At 36.0% G+C, this 16059-nt stretch overlaps 1 protein-coding gene across 3 annotated transcripts in view; it reads right to left on the reverse strand.

Moving 5' to 3' along the window:
• The window catches only part of LOC125826513 (ATP-dependent DNA helicase Q-like 2), a 77835-nt gene that overhangs the window by 14806 nt on the left and 46970 nt on the right, over positions 1 to 16059 (reverse strand). For all 3 annotated transcript variants that reach the window (XM_049505863.1, XM_049505864.1, XM_049505865.1), the window contains 4 exons: positions 11771 to 11875; positions 11566 to 11670; positions 11358 to 11480; positions 9186 to 9274 (listed from right to left, as the gene is read on the reverse strand). In XM_049505863.1, the coding sequence (XP_049361820.1) occupies positions 9186 to 9274; positions 11358 to 11480; positions 11566 to 11670; positions 11771 to 11875 (422 nt within the window). The remainder of the gene's footprint in view (positions 1 to 9185; positions 9275 to 11357; positions 11481 to 11565; positions 11671 to 11770; positions 11876 to 16059) is intronic.

Consider the following 16059-nt stretch of genomic DNA (forward strand, 5'->3'; position numbering starts at 1 on the left):
TTTTGTTTGTGCACAATTTCAATTCCAAAACACTATCATAACCATATAACATATGAAATTTGGATTTTGGAAGATTACATTTTAATTTTAAAACACATAATGACTACATATTACTTATTGGTATATCATATGATTATGGAACCTTTGCTCTTGATAAACACATTAGTTATATATATATTTTTAAAAAATATTTAATATTTTGAAAGTAATTGATTGTGTTACACTAACGAAATTTGCAACGAAGAAAATTGAGAATAATATTCATTTGACTCTCTAATTAAAGACACTATGTAACCATGCATATAGATGATAAAAATCAACTAACCATTGTAAAATTTCAAAAGAAAATTAATGAATCTGTAAAATGAAATTATGTAAACTAGGAGAAAATAGTGTTATGATTTGTTATGTTGCCTTTTCTTTTAATAAAACAAAAGGTAAACTACAATTGAATAACCTATATACTCTTAAAAACAAATTTATATAAAAAATACTATAACATCAAAATACAAGAAAAGTTCTATTTTAATAATTTTAAAGAAGAATGTTCTAACCGCGCGAAGCGCGGGTCCATTTACTAGTTCTGAATATTAAGAGTAACAGCAGTGTTTATTTAAAACATGTGAAATAGAGTAATAATTGAGATATTTATAAGGGAAAATGACTTAAAACCATCATTAAGGTGAAATATTTTCCCATAAATATTCTCAATGATACAAGGCATCAGACTAAGAAAATGATCTCATCAAGCAAAACATTTTACACCAAACAAGAGAAAATGATCAAAATGGTCCTTAATGTATGGGGGGTGGATGATTTTGGTCCTTCATATATGATGCCTAATAAAAATAGTAACATATGGTAAAATTTGACAATTTTGGTCCTTAAGCCCTAAACAAATGTGTCTCCACAAAAAACTGTTAAAATTAACGCTGAGTTACACAACTCTTCACTGTCAAAACACATAACCACTATCAATGGCAGAAATCAAAAGCATCTGGAAGCTATTCTATCTTCTTCTATACCAAACTTTGTAGCCCAAGAGCCTGTTTGGATGGACTTAGTTTATGATTTATAAGCCGAAAGTCACAAGTTAGGATTTCTAACTTATGACTTTTGGCTAATTTTTGTTATTTTGGCTTTAAAACAAGTGTTCAAAAGCACTTTTTTTTTATCATACCCAAACACTACAAAAGTTCTTTAAAGCTAAAAATCCAAATTAAGTCAATCCAAACAGGCTCTAAATTATTCCCCACTGCCATATCTAATCTCACCTTTGTTTGTCGTAGCTTCCTCTTTAGAACTCTCTTTTTTCTATTTTACCATTATTCATGTTTTCAGTTCCTTAAAAATTGACGGGTCGTCTGCTGGAGTTTGTGGAGAGATGGTGGAGGGCGGTGCTGGAATGTAGTTCCCCGTGCTATTTTTCGACCGAGAGAGGGAGATTAACACTGGGAGTATCTGAGTTTACCTGATGCTAGAATTTAAGGCATTTCAGTTGAAGAATTTCTATCACACATTTTTGCACCTTCTCCGTTGTAGGAGAAGATCGAGAAGCTTGATTAATTGAAAACACTACAATTTGGAATATGCAGTGGATACATTGCTCAGATGATTATATCAATTAGTTTGAAGTTACTATGTCTTCCTTGAGGAGGAAGACATAGTAACTTCAAACTAAAACAAACTATGTCTGCCTTGAGGAATACCATTCCATGCAAGTAAAATTCATTTCTTTTTGCTCTTATTTTGCTTGCCTTTCTCCTCCTCTTTCTGTGGTATTCTCTATGTTCATGCATTCTTCAAACCTGAAGTTGGGACTTTTTTTTTAAAATTTATTTTACTTCTTTTTGGTCCGCTTTTTTGTCTGTGCTTATGCTTCTTTGTGGGTTTTAGGGTCATCAAGCAATTTTGAAGTTCAAGATTTCATGTTATTTATCACCGGAGAATTCCTACCGGTAAGCGGCCTGTCTATTTGTTTTGACAGAGAAGAGAAAGTGAGTAGTAAATTTGGATCTGAGATTAATTTGAACAGTTTTTTGGGAGAGAAATGTTAGTTTCAGGGCTTACGACCTAAGATGATAACTTATATCATACTTTAAAAGGACTATTTCTATTAGGTGTTATATATCAAGGACCAAAACCATCCAACCCCTATACAGTAAGGACCATTTTGATCATTTCCTAAGACTGGACACATCTATCTTCACAAGATAGGGGTAAGGCTGCGTACACACCACCCTCCCCAGACCCCATTTTTGGGTTTACACTAGGTATGTTGTTGCCTAAAACTAGACACATCCTAAGAGAAAAAAAAAAAACTTAAGTGAAACAAAGGGCTGACAGGATGTCCTCACGACAAAGCAAAAAAGGAACTCCTAACAAATAGTAATTTCTGATCCTTCTCAATGGAGGAATCCTGATAGTATACCTGAAAATAATCCTACTACTTGCCCATAGCAAAGCTAAATATCAGGAAAAGAAACTGGCAAGTATACTTTACCACAAAACACTCTGACAACGGACTCTCGAGCCAAATAAACTATGGAAGGCACACAACACATTATATAAAACTTCACCTTGGTTAATACTATAAAAACACAGAACTTGGTGAGAAAGAACGGACACTTCAATGGTGAACAAGATACAAACACGTAAGCGGCCTTTTCCGAGGTTGGATATGGAGGATGCACTTATAGATGCAAGGAAAAGTAACATGTAGATTAGATATCTAATGTGAGCTTGAGAACATTCCCAAAAGATAACTTTAAGAAGGAAGTTTTTCAATAAAAAGAGCAAATCATATTATCATAATCACCAACTCTAGTAAATAACTAACCAAAATTTGGATGCGAAGAGGATTCTTATTCAAGTGGAAGGCTATGAGACGACTACTACATGTGATATTTGCTAAGAAAAAATGGCCCTCCGATTTGACTCAACCTAAAAGTTAGCTCATGAGGTAAGCATTCCCACGACCAACCCATTTTCTTAATCTTTGTGGAACATTCTAACCTCCATGTCTTACCCACATGCCTAGGGTAGTGTTCTTAAAGGCGAGCGCCTCTCGCCTTTGGCGACAAGGCGAGGCGAGGCGAGGGGTTTGCGCCTATTTCAGGCAAGGCGTGGCGAGATCAAAAAGGCGAGCCAAGGCAAGGGGTGACGTGGAATTGGCGTCGCCTTTTTCTTCTTTTTTTTTAGAAGTCTGAATTTAAAAAATTAAAAAGCCAAATAATCAAATTAGGGTTTTTTTTGGGTATTTTTTCAAACTTATGACGCGACTGCTGCTCCTCATTTCGCGACCGGAGACTTGAAATCAATCCCTCGACTGGAATTAGAGTTCGCGACTGCTGCTGCTGCGATTGGAAACTTGAAGTCGACTGTCGCGACTGCTGCTGCTGCAAGTTCGCGACTGCTGCTGCTGCGAGTTCGCGACTGCTGCTGCTGCGAGTTCGCGTCTGCTGCTGCTGCTCAGCTTGAAAAAGTACAGAGAAGAAGAAGAGGAGGAGTTTTTTCTTGAAAAGTACAGTAAAGTACAGAGAAGAAGAGAGAAGAAGAAGAGGAGGAGTTTTTTCTTGAAAAGTAAAGGAAGTACAGCTTTTTTATCTTTTTTCAAAAAGTAGAGTCTTTTCAACTTTTCTTGAAAAAGAAAACTAGAGACAAAGAGTTTCTCTAGATAAGTGTCCTTTTTTATTTATAAAATAAATTATACTTTTAATATTTATTATATTTTCTCTCTTCTTTAACAATTATACTCCTCTTATTTTGTATGTAATTATATCAAAATATGCAATTCATTATTATATATATTTCATAAATATTTTTAGTAATATTTTATTATATATATATCCACTTATTTGGTATTAATTGGCGCCTCGATTCAAAAAGGCGAGCGCCTCGCCGCTCGCCTCGCCGCGTGGCGAGGCAGGCCCTTGTCGCCTTTTGTCGCCTCTCGCCGTCCAAAACACTGCCCTAGGGATGGATATCTAGAGTTCTGAAAGTATAACACGAGGGCCCAACATTTGGTAAATCAAAATAGGGGATGGGTCTCACTTTGAAATCATGTTATGAATATTAACCTCTTGGCTTAGTCCAACCCAAAAAACAAGCTCATAAGGTGAGGATTGTCCAACAACATATAAGGAGACAATAGTCCATTTGCTCAGGGAATGTGGGACATTCAAACGAAATAACGATTGCTCAAAACCATATAAGGAGTCAACAACCTAATCCCTCACTTGATTTGGGATACTTACCACTCGCGCATGCCTAAAACTGGACATCTATGACATGTACAACATAACATGGAGGCCCAACAATGGATAAACCAAAAATATGAATAAACACGACTCTGATACCACATTAAGAAAATGGACTTTGGATTCAACCTCAAACGGTAGCAGGTGAGGATTGTCCCAGATCATATAATGAGACAACATCTCATTCCCTCAACCAATGTAAGATACTAAACTGCTAAAGTATGTGAATGTTTAAACTGTTAGAAAGGGTAGAATTTTATTTTACTTAATTATATCTTCAATACACCCATCACATGCTAACCTAATTCTTTTTCATGGGTCATGCACGTGAAAATTCTATGTGGTAATGAGTGGTGGTGAGACTCGAATCCAAGACCTCTGCGAGCTCTACGACCGTACTTCAATGTGTGACCATCTCATCTTAAAAGCTTAAGCTACTAAAGAGGATATACTTTTACTTACTTAATTAGTCTTTCTAAGGAGTACTGGCTTGGGAGTGGTAGTTTACATGAAAATTCTCCTGATATATTTAGCTTATTTCCTTTTTCTTTTTTTTTTTGGTAATTAACTATATTTTTATTAATCACCAAATGGTATTTACAGCTCATAACAAACTACATCACAGTTTGTTAACTAAAAAAGAAAAATTCAAAGGAGCCACAACTTCATAGAAAGAGAAGTCGTTGAATCCTAGTGCTAATGGCCTTAGGAGCCCTCATACTACACATATAAGCTACGTCTTATAGCAATGTATTCAAAACTTCTACTTTTTCCCTCAAATACTCTCCGATTCCTTTCTATCCACACTGCATGACTATATTCTGTATACATCAATTTGAAGAACTGGGCAGTGTGAGTGTCCCAAGAATCTGTGGTATACTCCGACCATTTAATCCACGTCAACAACTTCCTCCAAATAGCTCTAGTGAACTCACAACATACAAACAAGTGATCTCTAGTTTCAAAATCATGCTGGCACAAAGTACATTGTTGGTTTATATCCATCCCCCATGAAGCCAACCTATCACTAGTTGGTAGCTTGTTTTGTATCTGGAGCCACATTGTAACAATGGCCTTTGGTCTTGCAGAGTTGGTGAACATCAAACCCTTCCAGGGTACTCTAGGTCTATTTCCAAGTAAGCTCAGATATAGGCTGCCGATAGTTGTCAGGTCATTTTGTTTCTGTGTTTGCTCTAAAATCAGTCTAGCATTAAAGATTTTCTTGACCATCCATGAGGCCTGCTTTGGTACAGGTGCAGTGAAGAAATGTTGAATCTTTATATAGAAAGAGTGAATCCATCTGATCCACAACTTATCAGTTTTTTGAAATAGATCCCAACAAGTCTTGGCAATAGCAGCTTGATTCCACAGTCTAATATTGATAAGATTCATGCCACCAACTGACTTAGGAAGACAAACTTTTTCCCATGCTATCAATGCTCTCTTGTTAATGGTATTAGTTCCTGATCAAGTGAAACTCCTACAGTATGAATCAATAAGTTTAAGAACTTTAGTAGGAATAATGAAAAGCTGGGACCAGTAGGCCTGGATACCAAAGAGAACAGACTGAACCAATTGTATTCTTCCTGCATATGAGAGTGTCTTAGCAGTCCAAGAGGAGATTCGAGCAACAATTTTATTCACTAGTGGTGACCATTGCATAATAGTCAGTTTCTTAGTGGAAAGAGGGACACCAAGATACTTGAAAAGGAATTCACCACATCCAAAACTACTCTGCTGGGGTATATCAACTTTACCCTGGTCAGGGACACCACCAAAGTATATGGAACTTTTAGTCATGTTTGCCTGCAGACCGGATGCTTGGGAAAACTTTTGGAAACACTGATATATGGCCTTTACAGATTTCTGATCCCCTCAACTAAAAGGTAGCACGTCATCTGCAAAACATAAGTGAGTTATATTCAATCTGCCACATTTAGGATGAAACTTGAATCCTTCTATTTCTCTAACTTCAGCAAGACATCTACTTAAGTATTCCATAGATATAGCAAATAAGTATGGAGAGATGGGATCACCTTGTCTAAGCCCTCTCGCAGCATTAAAAGGGGGTGTAGTATCACCATTTACCATGATTGTATAATTCACAGTATGCACACATTCAAGGATCCATTGGATGAATTTCTGAGGAAAGCATAGGTTCTCCAGAACCTGTTCTAAAAATGACCACTTCATAGAATCATAAGCTTTCTGTAAGTCAATTTTTAGCATACATCTTGGAGAAATATGTTGCCTACAATATGCTTTAACAAGTTCAGTGACAAGAATGAATGATGTTATCTGCAATCTTTCTCCCTGGTACGAATCCTGATTGGGCTTCACTGATTATATGTGTCATAATTTTCTGCATCCTAGCAGCTAGGATTTTGGCATTAATTTTGTAAAGGATAGTGCAGCAAGCTATGGGTCTGTACTCCTTGATATTCATAGGACTAGCAGTTTTAGGGACCAGTGTGATCACAGTGCAATTAACTGGTCTATAAAGTTTTCTGGTATGAAAAAACTCTTTAATAGCCATCAATATGTCATCTTTGGTGATACTCCAAGTCTTCTTATAAAAGTAGGCATTATATCCATCCACTCCAGGTGCTTTATCATCTCCAATAGAAGCTAGTGCATTCCCGATTTCCTCATCTATTACATCTCTGCATAATTCGACTCCTTGCTCATAAGTAATTGTGGGTCCTTTCTTCATAGTGTTTTTGTCTACAGCAGGAAGAAGCATAGTACTGGACCCCATTAGTGCCTTATAAAATTGCACCACTTCCCCCTTTATAGCCTCTGTGTATTCAATTTAGTGCCACTGAGTGAAGTAAGCTCAAGCATTAGCTTCTTGTTAGTTCTCTCCTTGATCATAGCTGTGAAGTATTTATTATTACTATCTCCAAGTTTTATCCATTTGGCCCTGGACTTTTGTCTTAAAGCACTTTCTTCAACAAGACTCCATTTCTCAATATCCAGAAGTGTTTGTTTCTCTTTATATAATAACTCATCATTGCACTGTTGGATGATTTGTTCCTGTATTTGCAACAATTCTTGTCTAGCAGCATTTATCTTAATGGTAGTATTTATGAATTCCTCCCTATTCAAAACTTTCAATACTTGCCTTAACGCCCTCAGCTTTGCCCAAATGTTAGCCATTGTTCCTGGAGTCATGTGTTTACGCCATATTGCTGCAACGTTGTCCATGAAAGTACTGTGTTCTGCCCATACACTGAAAAATCTGAAGGGTGCCTTGCCTGTCCAGTGATTATCCTCAATTGTGAGTAGCTTAGGAGAGTGATCAGAGATGTATGGTAGCTCATAAGTAGTAACCACATGTCCCCAAGTCATCATCCAGTCCATATTGCCAAAATCTCTATCAATCCTGCTACAAAATCTATCAGCTCCCAATTGCTTGTTATTCCAGGTATAATAATCTCCTCTCCATGATACTTCATTTAGCTGCAAAGTATGAAGACAATTGGAAAAGTCTTGAGTTTCAGCTAAAGAAACCGGAGCACCACATAGCCTGTCATTTGGATATAACACAGCATTAAAGTCGCCAGCAATTAACCAAGGTCTGTCCACCCCTGGTTCAATAAGTGTTAACTCTGCCCACAGATCCTTTCTATTTTCAATAGAGTTAAAAGCATATATAACAGTAATAAGGCAAGACAGGGTTCCAGTGATACCATTTATCAGACAATGAATTGATTGAGCAGTGGATCTAATATGAGTAACCTGGTAAAAATTTGGATCCCACACCATCCATACTCGACCATTTATCGCCCATGAATAATTATTGAGTGACTGCCACCCAGGGAATACATTTGCAAGTACCCTAGGAGCCTTATGGGCTTTGACTCTAGTTTCCAACAATGCTGCCAGTTTGGTGTGTTTATTCCTCAGATAGAGTTTCAATTCCTTTTGCTTATACCACTTATTTATTCCTCTCACATTCCATATAATCCAACTCATTAGATACTCTTTCTGAGTCCTCCTTTATCAGGAGGGAGTTGCACTTGTCCACTTGATCTTCTATGAGTTCCATCCCCTTCTTTCTTCATTGGCCAGGATCCCAGTAATGGAAAATTAGTCAGGTTAAACTCTGGACTAGCGCTTGTTGTTTCTCGCTTCATTGTGTTGAGGTGTATTCTACCTTCTGGACTAGTCTCATTTTGGGCCAAGTTTTCCTTCACACTTTGATTAGGAGTGGTTCTTATCTGATTCTGCTTTGAGCTTTCAGGTATGTCTGCAGGTTCCCTAATCACACCAGTAGGTTTCCATTCTTTACCAACTCTGTTAGGATCTTGTCTCTTCCTAGGTTGTGGAGGTTGGTTTTGTGGTATTTGCTTTGTGCATGTATGTCCTACCATTGAACATTTAGGACAGAATTTAGGCTTCCAATCATAGGACACCTCTTGTTCAAATGTATTACCAGTAGAATCCATCACAACGATTTTATCAGGCAACGATTGTGTAATATTCACCTCAATGAGCATACGTGCATAGGAAATCCTTGTTTGCTTAGCAGTGCATTCATCAGCATATATGGGAACTCCAATGACACTTGCTATTTGACTCAAAGAACCTTTACCCCAACACGACATAGGAAGTTTGGGGAATTTCACCCATAAGGGAATTGTTTCCTTTTAGTGCACCCATGAAGTTCCTTTATGTATAGAAGAATGAGTGTCATTCATAGAAAACTATATTGTTTTAGAAGGTTTTCTACTTTTGGTATACGGGAGATTTTTCCCTCACAATAATAAAATTTACCACTTCATATAAAAAAAGGCAAAGGAAATCACTATAAAGGCAAACAAGACACCTGTTTGCAAAGACAATATTCATAAACAATTACAGCGAAAGGAAGTTGTATATATAGAATGAACAGACAGAAATATCAAAAGAAAATTTTCATACCTTAGATGAACTCTCTCACGAGCATTTACATCCATATCCGCATGATAGTGATCAGCCGAAATTCCCCTTTCACGTAATTCTTGTGCAACCTACAGTTTGTCATCAAATAAGATGGTGAAAAAAAACATTCGAGATGTAACAATAACAACAAAATTGAATTGGAAGTCAAAACACCACAATGCGAATATGATGTGGGTCAGAATAAGTAATAGCAAGGGACACAAGAATGACATGCTATTTACCTACTACCCTATAACGTTATTATACTGTTCATTACTGACCAAAATTGCCGCAGGACAAGACTAGATTATTGTTAACCGCCATGTACAGTAATGTTGTCAAAGCTAATAGATAAAAACACACTTCTGGAAGGATAAACATTAGTAAACATTGCTGTATTCTCATCTTGCAGTGAAACTAGACTAACAACCCTGTTTTAAGAAAAACTCTCTCTCTCTCTATCACACACACACACACACACACACAAAATTGTGGAAGGCAATGTCATAAACCAATTTTGTTTTCTGTGAGAGCTGCCAGTCCAAACAAAAAGATAATGAGCTCAGAATGTTCCAGGGTTCCGGCGTTAATACTCTAACCAATAGACCATATCTGAACCAGTTATGCACCTCCCCACAGAATATTACAGTTCGTTGTGTGACCAAAACCACAATGTTATACCAAGTGAAAGTAGAACAACAGAACATTCCCAGATTAGCCACATTATATCTACCATAATTATATATCTAAATGCAATGAGAATGAACCTTGTTGCTCTTTTTTGCACAACGGTTGAAACTATGAATAATTTTATTTTCTATCATTAAGCTCCAAAACTAGAGAAAACTTAAGCCCATATTTATTTTTTTATGACCATGGTGTCCGTGGTGCCAAAAAGAAGAGAACCTACACCAAAATATGGTTCTCAACAAAAGAGATACAATCCTCTATACAATTAAGGACCTCACAAGTATACTAAAAAAAAATTAGAGATGAAATACTACATTGCAACTTTACAAAATCTTGTTCCACCCCTTCAAAAGCACTCCCATTTCATCCAAAACCTTTTATAGTCTATTAGAAAGTGTCTTAGAGATAATCATTTAGATATTCCTACCAAACTAAATAGGCCTATAATCCCTTAATACTCATCACTCTTTTGGGTCTCCTGGAAACAGCCTCTCTACCTTCACGAGGTAGTGGCAAGGTCTGCGTACTATTTACCCTCCCCAGACCCCACCTAGTGGGATTTCACTGGGTTGTTGTTGTTGTTGTTGTACTCATCACTCTTTTCCTTCTTTAGCACAATGGTAGCAAATGAATCATTAACACTTCTCTCAAACTCGCTGTTTCTTGGAATTCTGTAATAGTCTCCAACAACTCACCTTTAACTATCCTCCAACATTGTTAGAAAAGAGCTTAAATGAATCCATCTAGCCCCCGAGCTTTGTCTCTTGCGCAACTCCCCACCACTTCCCTCACCTCTTCACCTCCATCCAACATATTTATTTAACAGCAAAAGGATAAACACAATCATTTCAAAGAAGGAAAGCCAAAAATTATATGCAAGTACATCAAGAGAAAAGAACATCATAAACCCAAGTTCTTCTCATAAACAAAGCATCCGCCATATACTAGTCTAACAAGACAAAAGGTATTGAAAGAGGATACACACTTGTATGATGAACTTAATGGCTTCCATATGTTGAACACTGAATATACCCTGGGCTAAAACCAATTAAGTTTAGGATGAATCTCAAGTTCAAGATTAAATACATCATCCTTTTTTTGATAAGTAGTTAATAATATGATCCTTTCACGCCCATCCTTAATGAACCATTAGAGATTCTGAACAATAAATGTCGCCAAACTTGAACCACCAACAATTGATCACATATCACAGTTGGCCGACCTATTACATGGTAGAAATGATAAGAGTTTTCACAGGGTGGTAATATGCTATATAATTAGTTCATCTAAGCAATATCCAGATCTCAAGAATTCTGTCAGATACCCAAGCAGTGGACTTCTAGCACAGAATGCTCTGTAAAACCATAGCACATCCAATCAAGAACCATTAGACATATGTTCCCAAGTGCAGTTAACACCATATTTAAAGAAAAAATTAGCACAGGAGATGGAGTCTTACAAGACAGAGCTAGTGCACTGTACCTGTTCACACTCCTTCCTGGAAAAGCAATAAACTATCCCAGATTCATTATTTGGATATGATGTTCGAATATATTCAGCAATTTCATCAACCACTGTCTTTGCTATAGATGACTTCTCACGTATCTGCAAAATGGATCAAATAGTTTGAAACATAAGATGACCACTGCAGCAAATGTTATAATTTTACTTTACTTTAGTACAGCTATACCATGTAATAAAGGTTGGGTCTGTTCACTGAACTAACAAACTTAACACATCTTGGAATGTGAAGCATCTCCATCAGATCATCCTGTACTTTCTTTGTTGCAGTTGCCTGGAAAAAAGCATCCAAGTCCAGCTGCTGTTCAGAAATTATTTATTGATAAATTAAACAAAGGACACTAGTTCTCTTCAAGCTATGAGTTACTACATACTGTTAGAGCGACCATGGGAACATTAGGAAACTGAGTCTTTAATATACCAAGATTCTTGTAATCTGGACGGAAATCATGGCCCCACTGGCTACAGCAATGTGCCTCCTGCAAGCAATTTGACAGAAGTAATTGGCAAGTTAACATGTAGTTCCAAGCAATGGCATATCTCTTCACTACTACTGCTGCTATAAATTATATTCAGTCAGTTTGGGGATAATTCCCTATTAAAGAACTAAACAATTGTATACATGAAATAGAGTTGCTCACTATCTTTCAATCATAAAAGTTTTATTTTGCAGTTAACAACAGCTTCTATTATAGCTATTTATGAAACCATAAGATTTACAACAGTTCTGCAGGATTCAAGTCATGAGGATATGGAATGTGAAACTAAAACGGTATTAGGTAGTTATACTTTGATTGGTGAAGTTGAAAATATTACTGATGTATGTCACTGCAAAGATAATGCTAAACAAAGGTACATCCTCAAAATTCAGGTAATCAAACCAAGGTAAGTTTCGTATGTCTAATTTCCATGCATGGCGTTCATCAATCATCACTTGTATTTGAGGTTAATGGAGTTCTAGCAAGACCTACTAATTTAGTAGAAGAACAAGAAATTAAACTTAAGATATTTAGAAGTAAACTTAAGAAGTAAAGGGCTGTGTTTCTCATCAACAGGTGATATTTACAATATTGATACATACATACATCATACACCCAAGATGTTATATAGAAAGTTGACCGTTTGCATTTTCCAACTCTGAATATACTAAGAGCCCATTTGCATTGGCTTAAAAAAGTAGCTTCTAAGTCAAAAATAAAAAGTCAAACTGAAATGACTTTTAAGTCAAAAAATAAAAAGTAGGTCTTTGGTTTCTAACTTATTTTAAGTCATTTTAAACTTATTCTAAGTCATTTTTGACCTTGCCAAACACTTCCTAACTTATTTTAGATCATTTTTGACTTATTTTAAGTTATTTTTTATAATTGTCAAACACGTCCAGAAGTCAAAAACTAACTCAAACGTACGTTTGACCAACTTTTAAGTCAATCCAAACACCCTCTAATTATGGAAATATGACTATTTCTCCAACTTCAAGATTTTAGCATTTTAACTACATCTATTTAGGAAAAGTAATTAATAAATACCTACTACATCTATTTAGGAAAAATAATTAATAAATACCTTAAAACTCAGATTGTGCAATTAGTTTATGTCTCAATTTGGTCAAATTATCTCAATCAACTTTGGTTATTTAATTATATGGTCCTATTGGGCATCCATATATATAAGTCAAACACTCTTATTCTATGAAACCTACATTCAAAGGAAAGTGAATGCTCAAGGAAAAATATATTAGCAAAATAGAGCAAATGGCTGAGGAGAAGGAAATGATGAACCTCTTCAACCAACTTGTTGGGGGAAAAAGCATCAATGAATTTGATGCTAGAGAAACTCGAAGTTTGTTAAATCTATTTGATGTTCTGCGAACTAAACTTGATGAAAGGAAGAAACAACTGAATAAACAGGCAGATGAGAAAGTTGCAACTGAAACTGATGCTAATGACAACAATGGCAATGGGGGTGAAGAGAATGGTGCGCATCCTTAGGATGTTGATTGAGCATTTAATACTTTTATTTTGTTTCAATCAATGTTTTGTCATGTTGTCTTTTAATATTGCTTCCCTAGTTATAAGCTTGTTGCTCGTTGTTCATTTATTATGTTATTGTTGTCATTTTAATGATGTATGAAGGATTTTCTAATTAAGTCCAACCAACATAGTTATTACGTATCCTTTAGCTTTTCATACAAAAAGCTAGTTATATGTGGTATGTTCAAATTTTGTCGCTGACCACCATGCAAAAGGTACGCCGCTTAGTATGATTTATATAAAGTAAAGGCATAACAAATCCATTAATCAAGGAGGAACCCATCGATGGTCACCTAAAGTTGCCACCATCTTTCACTTAGACACCTCAACTAGGCTTTGTTCATTTTAGACACCTCATGTCGGGTCTTACTGTGTCACTTTGACACCTTTTTTACAATCAACAAAAATATTAAGGAGAATTTAACGCACTCTCCGATGATGTGTCGTCTAAGTAAAGAATTAAATAAAGACATGTGGTATCATAAATAATTATTAAAAGATATATTATGAATAAAAATTATTTTTAGAACTATTTAATTAATAACTTTTAAAAATTACATGTTAATAATTAAAAAATATTAAAAGAAATTACAACACCTTTTTCTTTCCACCATCTCCATCTATCCTCCTTCTCTGAACACCATAACCATCTTCTTCAAATTTAACATCATCAATACCACTATCTCTTCCTCCAAATCCAACTAGACATGAACCAATCTTATCATACTGCAAGAAAACTCTCCGTACAAAAATAACCCATTAGAACCTAATGGATATTTCTCCCTTTCTCCGACCAGGCTCCCCCAATGGAGACGATGGGCAGCCAACCTCTGGCTCAGCAAAATCAACCCCTGACCGTCCAGATGAAGAAACTCAAAACCCAATTACAGAGCAAGACAAAACCCCTTATAATGCCTTCAATGGAACGCAATCCCCTTCCTTCAAATCAAACTATCATAATCATCAAATTTAACATTAATTTGGATCACAAGCTTTTACTCGTAACCTAGCTACCATAATCACTATCACCATCCCTTTCTTTAAATCTACCATTTTTTTTTCTTCGACCAGATCCATAGCTTCATAGACCAACAAAAATGAAAAGCCAAAAGCTTTAGGAAACGAAAAGCTAGGATTTCAAAAATTGAAGATTGGGGTAAAAGCTTATGTGCCACAATGGAAGCCGAAGATTAAAAAACAGCAAGCTTGAATCAAGTTTCTATAGCTTCAAATTCAAAGTTATACAAAAAAATATGAGAATAACTGAAATGCCTTTTATATTTCAAAACTATATTGCAAATTATTGAGGCTACATATTGTTGAATAACATGTGTATGATATTTTCTTCATCTTACCATTTATAACCACTGCTTTAATTTTTTTTTAAAATTCATGTGCTACATTCTGAAATGACAATGGAGAGGAAGGTTGAATATATGGTGGTGGATGGTGAAGGGAGTGTGGGAAGGAGAGAGAAGGATGAAGGAATAAAAAAATAAAAAAATGCAAAATTTAAGCTTTTTACGCACTTAAAATGTGTGCAATACACACACTATGCCAAGTCAATGAAAATTGTCAAAATGACGCAACGAAACCTAACATAAGGTGTCTAAATATGAAAAAAGCCCAGTTGAGGTGTCTAAGTGAAAAATGGTGTCATTTTAAGGTGGTCACCGATAGGTTCCACCATTAATCAATGAAGTGAGTTGAGAGTCATGAGCTCTCGAGTTCAAATCCTAATCGAGGCAAAAATACTATGATTTCCTACAATGTGTTAAAGCCTTGGTAGACAAAATTACTTGATACCTGTGATGTTGGCAAGTAATGAGTACTTTATGGAATCAATCGAGATGCGCACAAACTTGGCCTGGATTCCACAATTATACAAAAGGATTGAGTACATGTAAAATTTGGAATTTCAATCTAGTCAACCTATTGGTGCAACAAACAGTAATCTCATCCAATCAATAATGAACATCACTAGATAATCAATGCCTAGTAAGACTTTAACACAATTGTAAATAATCACTCTTCAATTAGTGTTACTTAAATTAGGTTGAGGATACTTACCGGATAAATACTCGTGAAAATCTACTTTGAGATCTCATACTTAAGTTGCTCAGCCTCGAGTATCGGTGTCTGATACGGGTGTGGATCTACTGGTCAGATCTCACATGATCCAATTTTAAGATTCATGAGAGCAGATTCAGGTACGGATAAGGGTGTAGGGATTCAACTAAAAATATTTCCAATATCTAAAAGTAAAGCTATGTCTAAATTATGAGACATTATGTGGAAACTTACAAGGCATTCCGGGGAGAAAATATTGATCAAGAGGAAAATCATCAAAGGTGATATAAGGAAAAGGACTCACAAAGAATTTTTTAGAACAAGGTACTACATTTTCTTCAATGTCACCTTAGCTTTTGTTTTCATTACAGAAATAATTGTATCCGCCCTGAATTTCTCCATTGATTTTGGTCAAAGTATCAAAAATCAATCGACCAACTCCGATATGGATCCCATGCGCACATCGTGTCGACACCAGTGTGGTATTTCCCAAGCAACATAGTATCAAATGTCTCATTTGATTCCTCACCACTCGCGGCTTCTCTTTCTCTGTCACCTCCAGT

The sequence above is a fragment of the Solanum verrucosum genome, unplaced genomic scaffold (assembly GCF_900185275.1).
Source record: "Solanum verrucosum unplaced genomic scaffold, falcon-dt-bn FXZP01000060.1, whole genome shotgun sequence".
Classification (NCBI taxonomy): domain Eukaryota; kingdom Viridiplantae; phylum Streptophyta; class Magnoliopsida; order Solanales; family Solanaceae; genus Solanum; species Solanum verrucosum.